The sequence below is a fragment of the Protomyctophum parallelum genome, assembly GCF_964188405.1.
Source record: "Protomyctophum parallelum genome assembly, chromosome: 8".
Classification (NCBI taxonomy): domain Eukaryota; kingdom Metazoa; phylum Chordata; class Actinopteri; order Myctophiformes; family Myctophidae; genus Protomyctophum; species Protomyctophum parallelum.
In genome coordinates this window covers 50,179,536-50,196,687 of record NC_139703.1, presented here as the reverse complement: position 1 = coordinate 50,196,687, position 17,152 = coordinate 50,179,536, and the positions used below count along the sequence as shown (strand labels likewise).

The window sequence follows — 17,152 nt, the reverse complement described above, 5'->3', positions numbered from 1 at the left end:
TATTATACATGCCAATTAACACATTCACTTTTTTTTTTTTTTTTTACATCTCGTTGATGTGGATAATTAACCCTCATAACCTTTTCAAAGGCCCACGGTCATGAAGAGCACCTTGTCCTCTATACTCAAGTGCACCATCACACTGATGGAAAACATTCTGTCATACCATGACCAACAGGATTCATTTAATGAAAGAGCAGTTTCACCCCCCCCTCCCCCACCCCCCCTCCCTCCCCCCCCTCCACCCTCCCAGTCACGGTGGTCAGCAGGAAGACTGGGGTCAGTGTTGATACAGTCTGACTCCGGCTCACGTTTTCTCTGCCGTCACATTCTCTAGTGTTGAGTGTGCCTGAGGCCCTGAACATTCCCGCAGGCTGACGGCATCTCAGGAAACCACCGTCATTAGAACGGCTCGGTGTATCTGGGATATATGAGTCTTGGCTTTCTTGAGTGCTAGTATAAGGCTGGCTGTTTTGCGAAAGTGCTGAGATCAGCCTTTTTCACTGCACAAAGTTGTTCAAACCTTTGCATGCCAAGGACCCACAAATTGACATTTATTAGCCCGTGGACCCCCCATTTGAAAAATATATGCCAGGGACCCCCCCCCCCCCATTAGAGAATAATTGCATGGCTCTATAGCAGTGATTCTCAACCATTTTCATTTCTAGGACCCCCAGTTTGACATGCATTAGTCTACTCTACGGACCCCCATTTAATGGCATTTTCTTTCTCTGAGACCCAAATTTATATTGTAAAATCAATGTTAATTGAACTCTGAGATTGTATAGCTACAATGGAACCGTTCCAAACTTTAATTTACCCCATGGCGGTCCCTAGACCCCAGTTTGGGAACCACTGGTTCAAAGCATTGGCTCTCATTGGTCCTTCCAATGAAGGCCGATGCCCAGCCCAGAACAGTCCATTGGCTCTAAGGAATGAACAATGGCAGTTCTTGGGGAGACATAAAACATTAGTGGTCAAAGGTTACCATGCCTCCTCTCTGGGGGTTTCAGGACAGATGGGGTTTACTGTACGTGACCCTAGACAGGACAGATGGGGTTTACTGTACGTGACCCTAGATTGACCAGTTGTCTTTACAGTCCTTTATACAGCAGGCTGTGTGGACCTCCCGCTGACACACTTCCACAAATAGAACCCTAACTGCTTACTATAGCTTTTGTCTTTGCTTGTTGTAAACAGTACCATTAGCCATTTGTGGACAATTCGAATTTTATGGATTTGTACATATATTGTTTTCAAATCAATCTTTTAATTCCCCTAACCCAGGGAGTTAATGGTTCATGGTGTTGTTTAAAGCAAGTGTCCCTAGATTCCTTTCATGCTTTACATTACATAAGCCCCACTTTTCATTTCCAAATAAGTACAGTATTATGCATCCTACATTATATCCTTCTTTGCCAGTTTTACTAAAAGAGTGTCCTCTAACTGAACACAGGGCGGTTCCCAAACATGTTCAGCTCTAGACCCAAAAGATACATTTGGCGTCTCCCCGTCTCAGACTTAATAATACATTATGAATGAACCCTCTGGCCTATTTTAAAATACAGAATGACTATCCTTTTTTCTTCAGGGCTGACATGGCCGACTCTCACTAAAGCCCTATTCCAACAATTTCACAAAAAAGAAAAAATATATAATATTTTGTTGTAACTGAGCTCGCAAAGCTGCTACTTTCACTATTTTTGAAATTCTTTGAATATTTCTGAGATTTTCTTTATATGTTTTTATTGTTTTGTAAAGATTTATTTTGTTAAATGAAATTCTGTAAGTGAAGACAGTGTGCGGGACTTTTTTCCTACTCTTCCAGTTCATTTCTCACACGCACCTGTCCCTCCGTAGGTAGGTATGCAAGGACTTTTCTTTTTTCAAAGATTTCGGAAACGAGTCACGACCCATGCAAATGGATCTGTGACCCAAAATGGATCCTGACTCCTTGTTTAGGAAACACTGCTCAGTAGCAGTGCTGACATATTTTGTGAAAGAAATACACAACCAGGTCTAGGAAAACAAGTCAAAAATAAGCGACTATAGGCCTGTAGGTCACATGAGCACTTTAAACAGCAACGTTTCGTGAGCTTGTAGAATCGGCCATTTGAAAATAGCCGGTGTACACAAAGCCAGTACTGGCACAAAACATTTTCAGGTGGTGGTTATGGACAAATACATTATTTTGTGGGTTAAATAGTAATTCAAAAAATGGAAGCATGCCCGCCCCAAATACGCAACTACACTTTAGAAAAACCCGCAACCACCAATGTTTACAAGAAAATTTACAGGAAAAGAAGCCCAAAGTGACTTATAATAAGCACACACGGCAACACTGCATATAAGGATTTGAGAGAAAGCCTGTGCTGCCAGTAGTGAATGATGGATGTTCTCAACCAATCCCCTGTTGGGCCTCACTTCCCTGGATAAAACTCTGAGCTGAGGGCGACAGAAATGGAAAAGAATTCCAGACATTCAATCTGACCTACAAGATCCCACGGCAATACAGTTTGAAAGTAGAATATGTTTCGATATATGTTATTATATAGATCGATCTGCACAATTTGCCATACATCATGAGATGTTTTTAGCCAATATCTATACCTTCACACACATACAGACTGCCATTGATGTGTTATTAAATTGTAAACTTTATCTCATTCCTTATTAGCATCTCTTTTTTTCTTCTTTTTTTTCTTCCGTTTTTTAACTTTTTCATATCCAGTATTATTGTTGTTAATGTTTTAGCACTGTCTTGTGGACCTTGCCACACTGTAGTTGTTTTTACTGGTTGTTCCAGAGGTGGAAAGAGCAGCGGTGTTACAGTAAATCATGGTGATCAGGTTCACCTGTGCTGCCGTACAGTAACTTTTGTTAGAGCAGGTCCTTAACCTCAAGGACCTAAAGAAGAACAAAATCCCTTTCAGACACGTTCTGAGTTTGCTGTGACCTGTTTAGTGTAGCCCACCAACAGTGCTGTGTTCTCAGTATTCTAAAAGAAAAGAAAAATGGTTTAACTCCCATTACACTATGTACTCCCACACACGTCAATGCAATGCACATGACTTTCACTATTTCTACTGTCATTTATTCTATAGTAAAATAACACCGAAAAAGGGCAAAGCCTTCACTTCAAGCGATGTTACGGAAGTTCCAGCAGAATTAATGGAACTAAAGTTACGTTGAAATCCAGGCGCATGCTGATAAAACCATCTCCCGTGATCTATTCCACAGAGTATGAATGTCCAGGTGGAGGAGGTGAGAATCAGAGCCACCTACTCTCAGAGGAAAAGAGTGCCTATCACTGAGGGCTTCGTCGAGGTGAAAGACGGAGGAAAGTGGAGACAAATCTGTGATCAGGACTGGAGCTCCATGAACAGTCGGGTCATCTGTGGCATGTATGGGTTCCCTGGGGAGAAGAGATTCAATAACCGTGGCTACAAGTGAGTATTTTTTTATTATTATTTATTAACTATAAGGTCAAAGGGCTTTTCATACTATATTGTTCACTATTGTCTTCATTGTAGTTGTGGTGTGGACTCTGATGATTTTTTAAACTAGTTATAGTTAGTGTGAACTGCGCTCAACACATCCGGGTTTCTTTTATAAAAAAAGAGAAAATCCAAATAAAATAATAATAATAATAAAAAAAGAGTAGAAAACCCTAGCCTTAAATAAATAACTTTTATTCAAAACGCTGTTTTGCATTCTACGTTTGTACCTATTTAGGAGTAATTCTATATTCAGGCATAATATATACTTTGAAATTGAAGCCATGTGTGACAAAAACATTTATGTTGATGTCAAATAAGAATGCTTGACATATTGGTGTAACACAAACACTCTAACATCTGTCTAGTTCAAGAGGATCGGTTTATCGGGCCAGCCTGATGCAAGTAGCTGAATTACATAACAGGGTTTGTTTGTCGTAGCTGTAACCCATCCTACATCCATCTTCAACTTGTCTCTGAGACTAAACAGTCTTTGGTCATACACCGTCATAGAGATTCTTGAACTAAGTCCAGCCATTGCTGTATACTAGGGATGTCGCAGAGAGTGAGCGATGCAGTATGGCAAACGAGATGTCAGACAGCAGTTCTTGGCTTTATCTGTTGTCATCTCCCTAACAAAATTAAGTACCCTGTGTTACACTTCTTCTCAGCTGTCATGATCACATAATACTATGCACCATCACAAAAGACAGTTTTCCAACTAAACCTAGCAGTGTATAAAAATATAATTGTATATGATTTGTTTTCATCAACTTGCATGCAGGGAGTGGAAACAGTTGCATAATGACTACATAACCACACAAGCAATTCTCAACTATTCTCAGACAGAAGTTTTTGGTAGAAAAGAGGACTTCCAGAAAAAAAAAGTAGTAGTTGGTTTGTCATTTCAGTTTTCAAATAGAGAATTTATTGTCCAAGTACTACACAGATTTCCCTGTCCATATCTGATATTTGACATTCTTGATTGTAAAGATATTTGTTAAAGGACAAACTTTCACCTGAATCCTATTGTTCTCTTGTGAGCAGGCCGTGCGGACATCTGACATAACCCTTCTCAATGCGTTCTGTTTGTTGAGCGCTCGCTACCAAGGCTCTGCTCTGGTAATTCTCCACTTGCCAATGTAAAACATATCGGAACACGCCTGTTCTTTTTCCCCAGCACACTGTCAACACAGAGTGTTATTTAGAAAGATTAATGTTTGATATCTACCTGCTATCTTAGTAAGTTTTGTAGCACTTACTGTACTAGTGTTCTTGGCACACTGTTTAGTTAACTGTACCCTGTTGTTGGTTGACTAGATCAGAGGTTCTCAACCTTTTTGGCTGGGGACCCCCGGTCCCGGAAATGCTTTGGCCATGTCTCGCTAGTACAGTGGTCTAAAAGGTTCTCCTATAATAATATCTTTACATTAATTAGTAGACGAGTCATAATGGTCATATAAACGTGCTTTATGTTGGACCCGGAAACATTTATTAAAAATGTATTAAAATGCTTTCTTTTCGAGCCTCAAGCTATACAGGGCAGGTGTGTTAATATAATATGATGTATAATCAAGATTGAGCAACTGCATACAATTTGATCATTAAGTATTTGTTGTTGACTGTAGAGGTTAGGTTAGAGATCATTTTTAGACAAGCTGCTATTCTTGTTCTCACAAGCTGCTCTGCCACTGGCTAAATCGCTGTTAGACCTACATCCCATAGCCTGTAGGGATGTTGGCTCACACATGCATGTTTTGAGCTTGTGAGCTTGTAGATCGGCTATTTGTGGTGTGCAATACAACACCAGAACTTAACAGTAGGTTGTAAATGTAGCCCATGCTGTTTTAATTACTTGGTCTGCTTCATTCAAGGGGCAGGGAAGGAAAGGCCCTGATTTAGTTATTGTACTGTACTCAATTTCCTTAGTTGATGACTTCCATTTAATTGTGAGCCAAGGTATTCCAAGGTATTCCCTCAACAATACTGCCATTGTGCTTCACAGTACCAGATGGGAAGTTCTAACATCAAATATCCCTGCTCCCCTATCCAAGTTCAAACAGAACAACTCTGTGCCTTGATAACATAATTAAATAGGTGAAATATCCACTCCTCATATTGCCTGGAATTCCAGGAAGATCTTGGCAGAAAAAAAGTAACCAAGTATGCATTCTTAATTATATGCATTGTTCCTGAGCCTGAACATATAGACCAACAGATGTATCCCTGGTTTAGCATGGTTAGAATTCCCACAGAACATACAGTATAGTTGTTTATGTAAATAACTTGGTTTGTCTCTCTCTCTCTCTCTCAGGTTGCTAGCCAAGCGTCGTAAGAAGAACTACTGGGGTTTCTCTGTCAACTGTACAGGCAACGAGGCTGACCTGTCCGACTGCAAGCTGGGCAGAGAGATAGAGCTGAAGGGCAACAGCACCTGTGAGCAAGGCATGCCAGTGGTGGTGAGCTGTGTTCCTGGACGGGCCTTTGCTCCCAGTGTTAGCACTGGCTTCAGGAAGGCGTACAGGGTCGAGGTAAGATATATGTAGTATGTACACGTGGTTTGCAAACGCTGCTTGCCTGCAGGTGACTCCCATATTTAACCCATTCTGACCTGAGATCAGATTCTAAAAATGTCTGTTTGAAAATGACAGTTTTCTGAAAAAGCTATGTTTACTATGTCAGTCGTTCTTCGATTTTAAAAAAATAGCAGACCTACAAGCTCGTAGCGCGCCACTCGGTGGCGCGCTATGAGCTTGTAGATCTGCTGTTTTTAAATAGCTAAAGCATAACGTAATGCTAACACAAAAAGGGGTAGTATATATATATATATATATATATATAGTCAATCAGTGACCTCAAGAATTGGGATATATATATATTTTACATTTAGACCAGTAGGAAGTTGTCAATCAAGAATTGGGATCGGACAGAACAATCTGGCATCGGTCAGGCTTTTAGTGAGAAGTCTACACACAGTAACATCCTTAGTGCTAATTTAACAAATGGTGTTATCGTAACAACTGGGGCCCAGGTGTCACTTTCTACACTCCGGGTCCAATTTGTTCCATTTGTATATACTCTCGGAATGTGTGATTAGTGTACAAATGTACTCCTACAAACCCTCCCGCGCACTCAGATCAGCCAACGCAGGGAAACTGGAAGTACCCTCACTAAAAACGCCGGGACAACGCTCCACACGTCCCAAACTCTTCTCCCTTCTGGCTCCAAAACTGTGGAATGCACTTCCCATTGCAGTCAGAACTGCAGCATCACTCCCAATCTTCCGCCGTAGCCTGAAAACCCACCTTTTCAGACTCCATCATGGCCCATAGCACTTACCCTACCCCCTTAGATAGCATTTCTGTAGACTTAGATAGCATTTGATACAGACTTATAGCATGTTATGTAGACAGCACTATAATTGTATTGTATATAGTCATAGCACGCCATAGTACATATGTATAGCATAGTAGTAAATATGTATAGTTTATACATGTATAGTGTATGTATAGTTTCATTATATAGATATTCCACTGTTACTTTCTTAGCTTACGCATGTTTCATGATAAATGCTTTTATGTGATGTATTCCCATGCTTTTGTTCTTGCTTAAATGTAAGTCGCTCTGGATTAAGAGCGTCTGCTAAATGCCTAAATTGTAAAATGTACTCGCAGGCAGTAACCACTAATCATGTAAGCCAGTGTGCGACAACTAACTGATTAAAGCAAGAGCTAGAATGGCTTTTTCAGCATGAAGAATAAGCCAGTGCACACTTACTACAGTATGAACATCTTACAGAATAATGCAACACAGACTGTAACCTAGTACAGGGACAATAGAGCCTCGTATGTTTAGTTTGTATTTGAAATAAAATGTACATAATGTATTACATAATGTAATACATTTACATAATGTATTCTTCAAGGACAAACCAATCTGCAAGAGGTATTGTCTTCTACCGGGAGAGAGAAAGTAAAAAGTAAAAAAATAAAATAATAAAACAAAACCATGAATGAATAATACATTCCTGACATCTGAGTGGTAATATTGAGTTGAATTGTGAATTGATGGCACCAGATGGCTGGAATGAGTCTTGGCATTTGAGGCTAGACACGACAGCTGTTATTTGCGCACTGGTTCAGTCTGTTTCTCACTTCTAGTGTAAAGCTGCATTTATTTATTTTAGAATCACAAACTTTAAACAACCAACTGTAGTAGACCACATTCACATGGTGGCCATTGTGCTGTTAAGTCATACTCTGTTTTTGGGGGGGGACCCAACCCTACCCTACCCTATTATATAATGTTACCCTATTATAATATTTCCAAAGTGTTAATGAGGTTGCTTAAAGTCAAACATCTGGGAAAGGTTTTATGTGTGAGCACTAAACATCAGAGACATCCAGCTGTTAATTTACACATTCTCTGTATTCTGTCTTTGTGTAAAACCTCATTGAAGATATCCAGTGGAGGAAAAAATACTCAACCCCAATACTTTAAAGAGTTAAAGTATAGAGTAGCCATGCCCATATATGGGCATGTTACGTTTGTGACGTCCCCACAAGGCAATTTTAATGTGTATTTATTCAAATAGGGCTAAAGAAGTGGTTAATTCATGATGTACCTTTTCCCTTCCTAGAGTCAAAAGTACAAATCGGCCTTTGAAATGTACAGTAGTTTAGTGAAAGTAATAAGTATCCAAAAATACAAATACTCAACTAAGTACAGTTAGTACAGTTACTATAATGACTTATTTAACGAGAGTACTCAAGTAAATATACTCCATTACTGTCCATCACTGAAGATGTAAAAGGGGTGCAGTACTTAGTTCAGACTATAGTCATTGGTCCGACAAACGACAACTAATGGTAATGTTTTCCCTAATCATCTTCTGTTTCGTTGTATTGGTCCCATAGCAACCCCTGGTACGTCTACGAGGCGGCGCTATGATAGGAGAGGGGCGCGTGGAGGTGCTGAAGAACGGAGAGTGGGGGACCGTGTGCGACGACAACTGGAACAACCGGGCCGCCACTGTAGTGTGTCGAGAACTGGGATTTGGCAGTGCCAAGGAGGCTCTGACTGGCGCCGGACTGGGTCAAGGTACACCATCCATTAACCCATTCTGACCTGAGATCAGATTCTAAAAATGTCAGTCGCTCTTCGATTTTTCAAAAATCGCAGATCTACAAGCTCATAGCGCGCCACTCGGTGGCGCGCTATGAGCTTGTAGATCTGCTATTTTTGAAAAAAAAAAAAAAAAATAGCTAAAGCATAACGTAATGCTAATACCAAAACGGGTCCCTGCACAAAATGGGTTTTAAACTAAATCTTTTTTTCACCTTCCCTTCCCCAATTTTTGGCATGTCTTTATACGTTTTAAAGAAAAAAAAGATCAATAAGCTTGCAACACGTCGCGATATGATGCATTGTGTGCTTGTAGATCTGCTATTTTTGATTTGAAGTACAGACAACTAAGAAAATAATTGATGGCTGCAGCCCTAATACAAAGGCTATCATATCCAAGTATAGCCTTCCAAATAGCATTGCAATATCATGGAGCATTGAGAACCATATGTTGTGACCAGATTTGACTGAGAGACTGCCATCGCGTAAATTCCACCAGAGGAGTTTTTTTTTTTTTTTTTTTCAAAAATGAGTTTATAGCACAGGCAGATTATTCACATAAATAAAGTAAATATGAAATAAATGCCCAAACATGTAGCTAGGTGTAATGTTAGAGACCACAGAAGTGAACCTTTCAAGCCTGTTTTCTCAACTCGCTGTTTTCCGCAAGACATTACTCTATAAGCCATATATCCAAAACGGGTGGGTCAAACTGAACAACCAATATGTCAATTTGAAGCTATGATTCCCTGCTTTCATATGACATGAAAAAACGAAAATTCAAAAAGAATCCAATGGCAGTCCCTCAGTCAAATAAATGTAGTCACATATGTTGATACTAGCTTTTGAATGACACTCCACATTCAAAGCAGTGTATCAGTACATCATTCAACACCACTTGAAAGAAGCTTGGTAGAAACCATTGCCATCTGTGAAAATGAAATGTAAGGGTTGAAATGGAGGCATGCATACAGTATCCTGCTGCTTATCTAAACCATTGTCCAGCGTCTGCTCTGTGCTATATGGGAACCCTATATGGATCAGCACTTGTGCTCCGTGCTAGTTTAATCGCTCCAGACCAAAATCAGCACATAATGGCACAGTGGTCGCTCTGCCTGGTTTGGTTTGTTTTATATGGCATTCAAATTCAAACAATAAAACTTACACATAAATAATGAAATACTGTAGAAGCAATAGCCTAAGAATAAAGCATTAAGTTGGTATCGTATGGGCTGCTTATTTCTTATTGCATTTAATCTCTTATTAAGCTACAAGAATTTCACTGCATGCCACCAGCTGTGTTTCATGTGCATATCATAAAACTCACTGAACCTTATTCCCTTTCTTATTTGAGAGAGTTCATAAAAAGGTTAAAAATGTACAAGAAGAAACTTGCACATCAGAAATGTAAACAGAATGAAATACTAGGATTAATACTATATGTATTAGTATTCCATGAGTGGGGAGACATTTCTTAAGCTTGGTTTTTAAAGTGAATTACTCTCTGTGGTGAATTATAGAGTAGCATAACCATGGTTCATACTTCATACAGTATGTACCGGTACTGTGTCTCTCATTATGCTCAGCAGAAAAGAACATGCTGTACTCTCTGTAGAATAATACTTTGCAGTATATGCTTTGATGTGAAAATCTATTCCAGTAAAAAGTTATTTCCATGATCTGACCTCTGGTTCCAAGCCCTGCCCGCACAAACTGCACTTGGACTTTCAGAAGTCATACCAAAGGCCCAAAGCAGACAACTGTCAATAATAAGTAATGATAGTTGGGATGGATTCCAGGATTAGAAAGGAACTCTGAGATCTTTCTGTTCTTCTCTTCAAATAGTTACGATTATATTGCGCTACACTTAATATGCACTTGAAAAAACACATCTAGCAACTTCTAACTGGTAGACAGACATTTAATTTTGGTTAATGACTATATGGATTTTGGGCCAACATTTTACTTGTAGGCCTATTAAGTATATCTCTTTTTAAAAATCAGTTTGGACACATTTGACACACACTTGGCCTATAGTTGTTGAAAGATTGATAGAAGTTTTACTAGAAAACTTGGATTATATCATAATTATATTTCATGCAGGGAGGTTGAATGCACATGGAATGCCTGTCTCATTCAAGCCAAATTTTGACTCTGTGATTCATAGGGAACGCTGTTGTGTCAGTTATGTATTTTATCCATTGGCTGTCAGCCTTTCTAAATATCATCGCTGTCAGGTGGAAACCTTGTATATCCATATGCTTTAGTTTACATTTCAGGAAATGGTTAAAAAAACAAACCACACACCTAACCACTTTCACTTATATAACAGATCTACAAGTGCACTACTGTTTTGACTTGTGCATCTTCTATTTTTCCCTACTTTTGTGTCACAATGTAGTATGAAGATAGCCTGGCTCCAGCCCTGAATCACTAGCCATGCCCATTAAGAAAATATGTTTGAAACGAAATTAAAATTCATTGTGTCAGGCTAGTATGAAGAAGTAGAGGGCATTCATTTACGAAAAAACATCAAATTTGAAATATGGAGAATGGAGATACAAGGTTTCTGCCCGACAGTGATGATAGTCGCTATAGTTCCAGCGCTAACATCACTAGAGAAACAAAGCAGCAGGGATGCAGCAGTCAGACTTGTTATTGTGGAAAAGGTGAAAAAAGCAGGGGGGGGAAAGAAGAAAAACTGTTCCCTAGTCTCTCGTTTTAATTTGACAGAGATGGAGCTGCTTATTTGCTTACATGGTGCTGGGAACAGGAAATCTTACATCTCTCTTTGGACCATGACTTGGTCCTCCAACAAAATACACACAGACACACACACACACACTCACACGCACGCACACACGCAAGTGTATGAATTTACAAAGATATTATAGAATTCCAGATTATTTATTTTGAAGCTCTAAAACATGGCTTCATGAGCATATATGAGCTGATATCCATATATATCTTTTGGGGAAGCTGACCCTAGTCTATTCTAATTTGGATATAGTAATATTAATGGCCACCATTCTGTGTAAAAAATAAAATCACACCTGTGTGAACTGAGAGGTGCAATTCCCCCCCTCCTCTCCTCTCTCTCTCTCATTAGCAGGCAACAGTGCAGCACTAATACTATCTCTCTCTCTCTCTGTTTCTGGCACAACAGCGCCCCTACTGGTAGTCAGTCATACTGGCGCTCATGAACACATACAGGTGAACACGGACATTGCTGTTCCTTGGAGTGGTTGCACCACTCAAAAAACAGTGGCAGCTGGTGGCTCTGTGTTTAACAAAACTGTGACGATCTAAGAGTTATGAACACGGTCTCCCCAGTGGCATAAACCGCTGACCAACAAGGAAATAAGATCCAAGGCACTCCATCACTCAATCGTCAAGTGAAAAACAAAACAAAAAAAACCACACACGCACGCACACATGCCACATGTATGCATGCACGCACTCGCGCACGCACATATATGGCAAGGCAACTAGGTGTTGGTCATTTCAGTAGCCTATCGTGGTCAGTATACTGGTGTCTGTGAAGTACAGGTGTAGACTGTAGAGGCAGTTCTGTGTACTAAAATAGATTTTTGTCTTTGTTGGTCTGCAGTTTACGCCACTGGGTCGACAAATCAACACTTCTTGGACTTTGTGTTTATGTATAGCTACCTGTTCCACCAAAGAGCACCTGAGCCATTCAATCCGTGCAGCACTTCCTTCCTTTGTTTCAAAGAGTTCTGTTTGTTTGACCACAGGGACCGGGCCTGTCCACATGAATGAGGTGCAGTGCTCAGGGTTTGAGAAGTCCCTGACTGAGTGCTACTTCAACCGTGAAGCGCTGGGCTGCAGCCACGAGGAAGATGCTGCAGTCAGGTGTAACATTCCAGCCATGGGATTCCACAAAAGAGTGAGTTTTTCAACAGCAGAGGATTCAAAAATAACTATAGAGGGTATGCGCGTGACATCGTCGTACCTGGAAGTTATGCGGGAACGCCCACTGAGTGGCAAAAAACTACTTTCTGGCATTGACAGCCCATTCATCCAAACAGAAAAGTCCTGTCTGATTGCATAAAACAATGTTGAACTCACCAACATTGCAGCTGTACGAAAAGCTTGAATTATCCTCTATGTGCAAAGTTTTTGTTTCATAAAAATCCACCATAGAAACGTTATGAGCTACTTTATGTCAAGAAATGCCCTGCATTTGATTGTTTTTCCAAGTGTCAGAGTTTGGAAGTGCTTGTTTTCAATAACACAACATTTAGCTGCCTCCTGCACTATGTGACATTTAGAAACAGGTGGTACGGCAGGACGGTTGAGTGATTTCCAACGAGCGCTTCCAAACTCCAGCACTCCATGCTGCTCCATGTTTTGCCACTCAGTCTAGATGAGGGGGGGGGGGGGGGGGGGGGGGGGGGCGTGTCCTGATGGGAAAATCATGCATGTGCATTCTCTCTATTAACAAATTTCAACAGGCTGCCAAACTGGTTCTCAAATGTTTTTAATTTGAAGGACTAGCATAACTTTACACTCTCAGAGTTACAAACCTGCAAGGATCGATTTGGAACACCCTCAAGTAACCCAGAGAGTCACTGAACCCCACTGCATTAATCTAATAAAAGTGGGACTTCAGATTACACTGATTACGGTAGTATTTTCAGTGCTCTTGTATTGTGTGTTGTTCTTATTCTAACCATGACTGGGGCATCCATCTTTCTCTCTCTGCTTTTAGTTGCGCATAGGTGGTGGTCGTAATCCCTATGAGGGCCGTGTGGAGGTACTGGCAGAGAGGAACGGTTCGCTGGTGTGGGGCACGGTGTGCAGTGACAGCTGGGGTACCATGGAGGCCATGGTGGTGTGCAGACAACTGGGCCTTGGTTTTGCCAGCAATGCTTTCCAGGTAACAAGTCTTGAACTGTTGTTGTCCGTCAGTCTGGGCCTATTTCAGCCAGCATTTTTGTCACTTAAACCCTATATTATGCTTCTATGTTTTTCCATAGGAGTATAGCCTACTCTTAGCTAGCCTCGGTCCCAGCCTTACTCATCTGTGAAGAGAAAAGCCTGGTCACAATATAAGGCAGAGAGTGCATAGGCGGAAATGTTGGGACGGAACATCCGTCAGATGTATTTCCCCCGGATACAATATTTTTCGACCAATCACAACACCCGTTTCATTCACGGAGAATGTAAACAGATTTGTAAAGCGTCAACGTCATTTCCTTGAGCGGTACTTCCGCCCAAATCCTGCTACTTCCGCCAAATTCCAGCTGTGCACTCTACAGCGTATATTGTGTCCAGTGTGACTCTAAGGGCCGATTCATACTCCTATTTTAGAGCCGAATAAAAGTCGGTTCGGCTCTGTAGAGCCTACAATGTGACGTCATTTGGCTCTGTAGAGCCTACAATGTGACGTCATTTGGCTCTGTAGAGCCTACAATGTGACGTCATTTGGCTCTGTAGAGCCTACAATGTGACGTCATTTGGCTCTGTAGAGCCTACAATGTGACGTCATTTGGCTCTGTAGAGCCTACAATGTGACGTCATTTGGCTCTGTAGAGCCTACAATGTGACGTAATTTGGCTCTGTAGAGCCTACAATGTGACGTCATTTGGCTCTGTAGAGCCTACAATGTGACGTCATTCGGCTCTGTAGAGACTACAATGTGACGTCATTTGAGGTTCGGGGGGGGGGGGGGGGGGGGGTACCGTCCTAAAGTCGGCTCTTCGGTGCTACTGACAATTTCTGACGAGCTGAAATCATTTCGGCACTACAACGCCGAAACAGCGGTAAAATAGGAGTATGAATCGGCCCTTCGCCTACTCTTTCCCGAAAATAGCTGAGCTTGTAGCTCTGCTAATTATGACAAATGGGTTCATGTGGTTAATGCTCATTATTCCATGACCACCGACAATACTCATTTCTGATTGGCTCAAGAGCCTTTGTGTTTAAAAGAGGAAATTACGCATTCTAACCACCATTAATTTGTGCGTCTTTAGAGTACATTTTGCTTATGGGGATGAGATGCTGTGTACTTCATGTAAACTGTGGGAAAGAAATCTTACAGTCCGAACATTTTCAATCTCCTCATTACTGGCTCCAACTTGTTACAGTAGAAATCAAAGAAGTTTCTCTCTTTCCTAAAGGTAGACAGCCAGGTTTTGTATGATTGATGACTACTTTGAAGTAAGGCTATTCTGAAGATGAAATGCACATGAGTTTTAAAATATTGAATGAACTGGTGAAATGGAAAGACACCAACATGCATGCACATATCTCAGTTCCAGAAAGGAGGAAATGGGTTTGATTATGCCATGAAATCATTCCTATCCTCTCTCAACCCTCCTTTTCATCGCACTTCAAAGTTAAACCAAGCAGATGGTTCAATGACTGCAATTCGTCCCACCTGTGGTCCCGCCCCTCTTGGTCTTAGTAAAATATTTACCAGCTCAGTGGCATGGTGGTTAGAGTGTCCGGCCTGAGATTGGAAGGTCGTGGGTCGGTGTTCGATTCCCCGGGTGGGTCATACCAAAGACAATAAAAATGACACCCAACAATGCTCCCTGCTTGGCACTCAGCATCAAGGGTTGGATTGGGGGTATAATTACTGGCATCATGTCCAGGGGGTGTCTGGTGTACATCGTGGCTGGGGGATTGCTACAGAAACAGAAGTTAGGTTGCCCAATGAGCCACGTGGCTCAAAAAGGCTTACTTTACGTTAGTAAAAGGAACGTCTCAGTTGCAATTTAGTTACTGGGCATATAGTGGGGTTTTTCCCCCAAACACTGGATATTTTTCTCGTGTTTAGGGAACTCAGCATAAAATAACCGCTGCTATGTGGTAGGATTGCTGCTGATTGGTCGGTCGGTCAGAGACCAATCAGAAGGCTGACAATGGGTCAGTCACAGGTGAAATGCATTTTTAGTCACACTAGTCTAGCAGCTGGGCTCTAAAGATGGCTGTCAGTTGGTCTCAAATGACATATGGCGACAACTTGGCTGGACTGCAATGGGATCTGCTGCGTACCATCATGCTCTGCAGAGTATGACCAGTGCCACTAATTTTGGTGACCTCCCTGGACTTTCTTCCCTTAGGTTGAAAATTAAATATCCACTTCACAAAAGATATTTTAAAATCGAATGGATTAAACTTGCTCTCAGGATGAACCCTAACCATTTGAGTGACCTTGTTTCATCTAGTGCCAATCTCAGGCCAAAATTACATCTTCGTCCACAAGAGACCTTATAATCAAGATTGCAGGATAAAGCGCTGGCGTGGCGCAGTTGTAAAAGTCATATTTTAGCCTACTTCACAGAGAGAGGGAAAATGGCTGGTAGGATTACAAGTAATTATACAGTATATGGATGTCAGGCCCTGTCACATCAGGCTCATCTCACAGCACTGAATGGCAGGGCTGTTGTTATGGCCCTGTCACGTCACCACGGTAACCTGTTATGTTACCATGGTAACATGAGACCACTATGGTAACCATGGTGACATGCTTGTGTGTGTGTGTGTGTGTGTGTGTATACACAGAGTGTATGTACTGCACTGCGCACGTGTGTGTGTACATGTGAACAAGTTGGTCATGTGAGCTGTGGATGCCATTAACTCTCACTCTAACAAGCTTGATCTTTATTGAATCCCAAGGGGGGGAAAGTAAAAGTCAGCGTTAAAAACATCAGAAACACAGCTACTGGTCATAATAATGTGGCCTGGGTCATGGCTGTAAAATGCTATGACACAAGTGAACAGCATGCGTGTCGGCGGGGGGGCTATGGGGGGGACACCATGACTCTGTTTGAAGTTTAGAGGACCCTCTAAAACAGCTCAGCCTCTGGCGGATATTACGAGGCATGGAGTAAACGTCATGGATGGTTCTGCTTACGTTTTAGAGGATTCCTTCATGTCATATGGTGAGACGTTAGAGAGAACCCCCCCTTTAAGTGGCCATTACAGTCTGCTGTGTTGGGGGTCTGAAGTCAGGTTGGTAGGATAGTTTCCTGTTTATCGCTGTGTTGGGGGTCTGAAGTCAGGTTGGTAGGATATAGTTTCCTGTTTATCGCTGTGTTGGGGGTCTGAAGTCAGGTTGGTAGGATAGTTTCCTGTTTATCGCTGTGTTGGGGGTCTGAAGTCAGGTTGGTAGGATAGTTTCCTGTTTATCGCTGTTTTGGCCGCTGGTGATACAAGTCTGGAAAGTATGTCTGAATCATGGAAGAGGTGCTTTGATAATGGGAGGGAGTTTTATGAGTGGAACTTGGACTGGCAGCGTTAGGATCTGTTTAGCTGAATAAGCATGATTGGGGTCATTATGTGTGATCCACTTAAGGAAGATTGTCATTTATTTCAACATGTTCTAATCTACAGTGAATGCCCACTGTCTGAGATGCCCAAATGTTAATTTTACTACTAAATTGTTGTAATTGCCCAACAACAACATTGACAAACTTTCTTTAATTTGGCACCCTATGCCATTTTCTATGCCAAGTGAAATAGTCAGGTAGATGTTGGCACAAACAACGGGTGCCATTATG

General features: G+C 41.3%; 1 protein-coding gene across 1 annotated transcript in view; it reads left to right on the top strand.

Annotated features, from left to right (window-relative positions):
- loxl2a (lysyl oxidase-like 2a) overlaps window positions 1-17,152 on the top strand; it is a 45,088-nt gene that overhangs the window by 19,388 nt on the left and 8,548 nt on the right. The window contains exons 4-8 of the mRNA XM_083772369.1: window positions 3,241-3,449; window positions 5,812-6,028; window positions 8,414-8,597; window positions 12,377-12,528; window positions 13,354-13,521. Coding sequence (XP_083628495.1) covers window positions 3,241-3,449; window positions 5,812-6,028; window positions 8,414-8,597; window positions 12,377-12,528; window positions 13,354-13,521 — 930 coding nt within the window. The remainder of the gene's footprint in view (window positions 1-3,240; window positions 3,450-5,811; window positions 6,029-8,413; window positions 8,598-12,376; window positions 12,529-13,353; window positions 13,522-17,152) is intronic.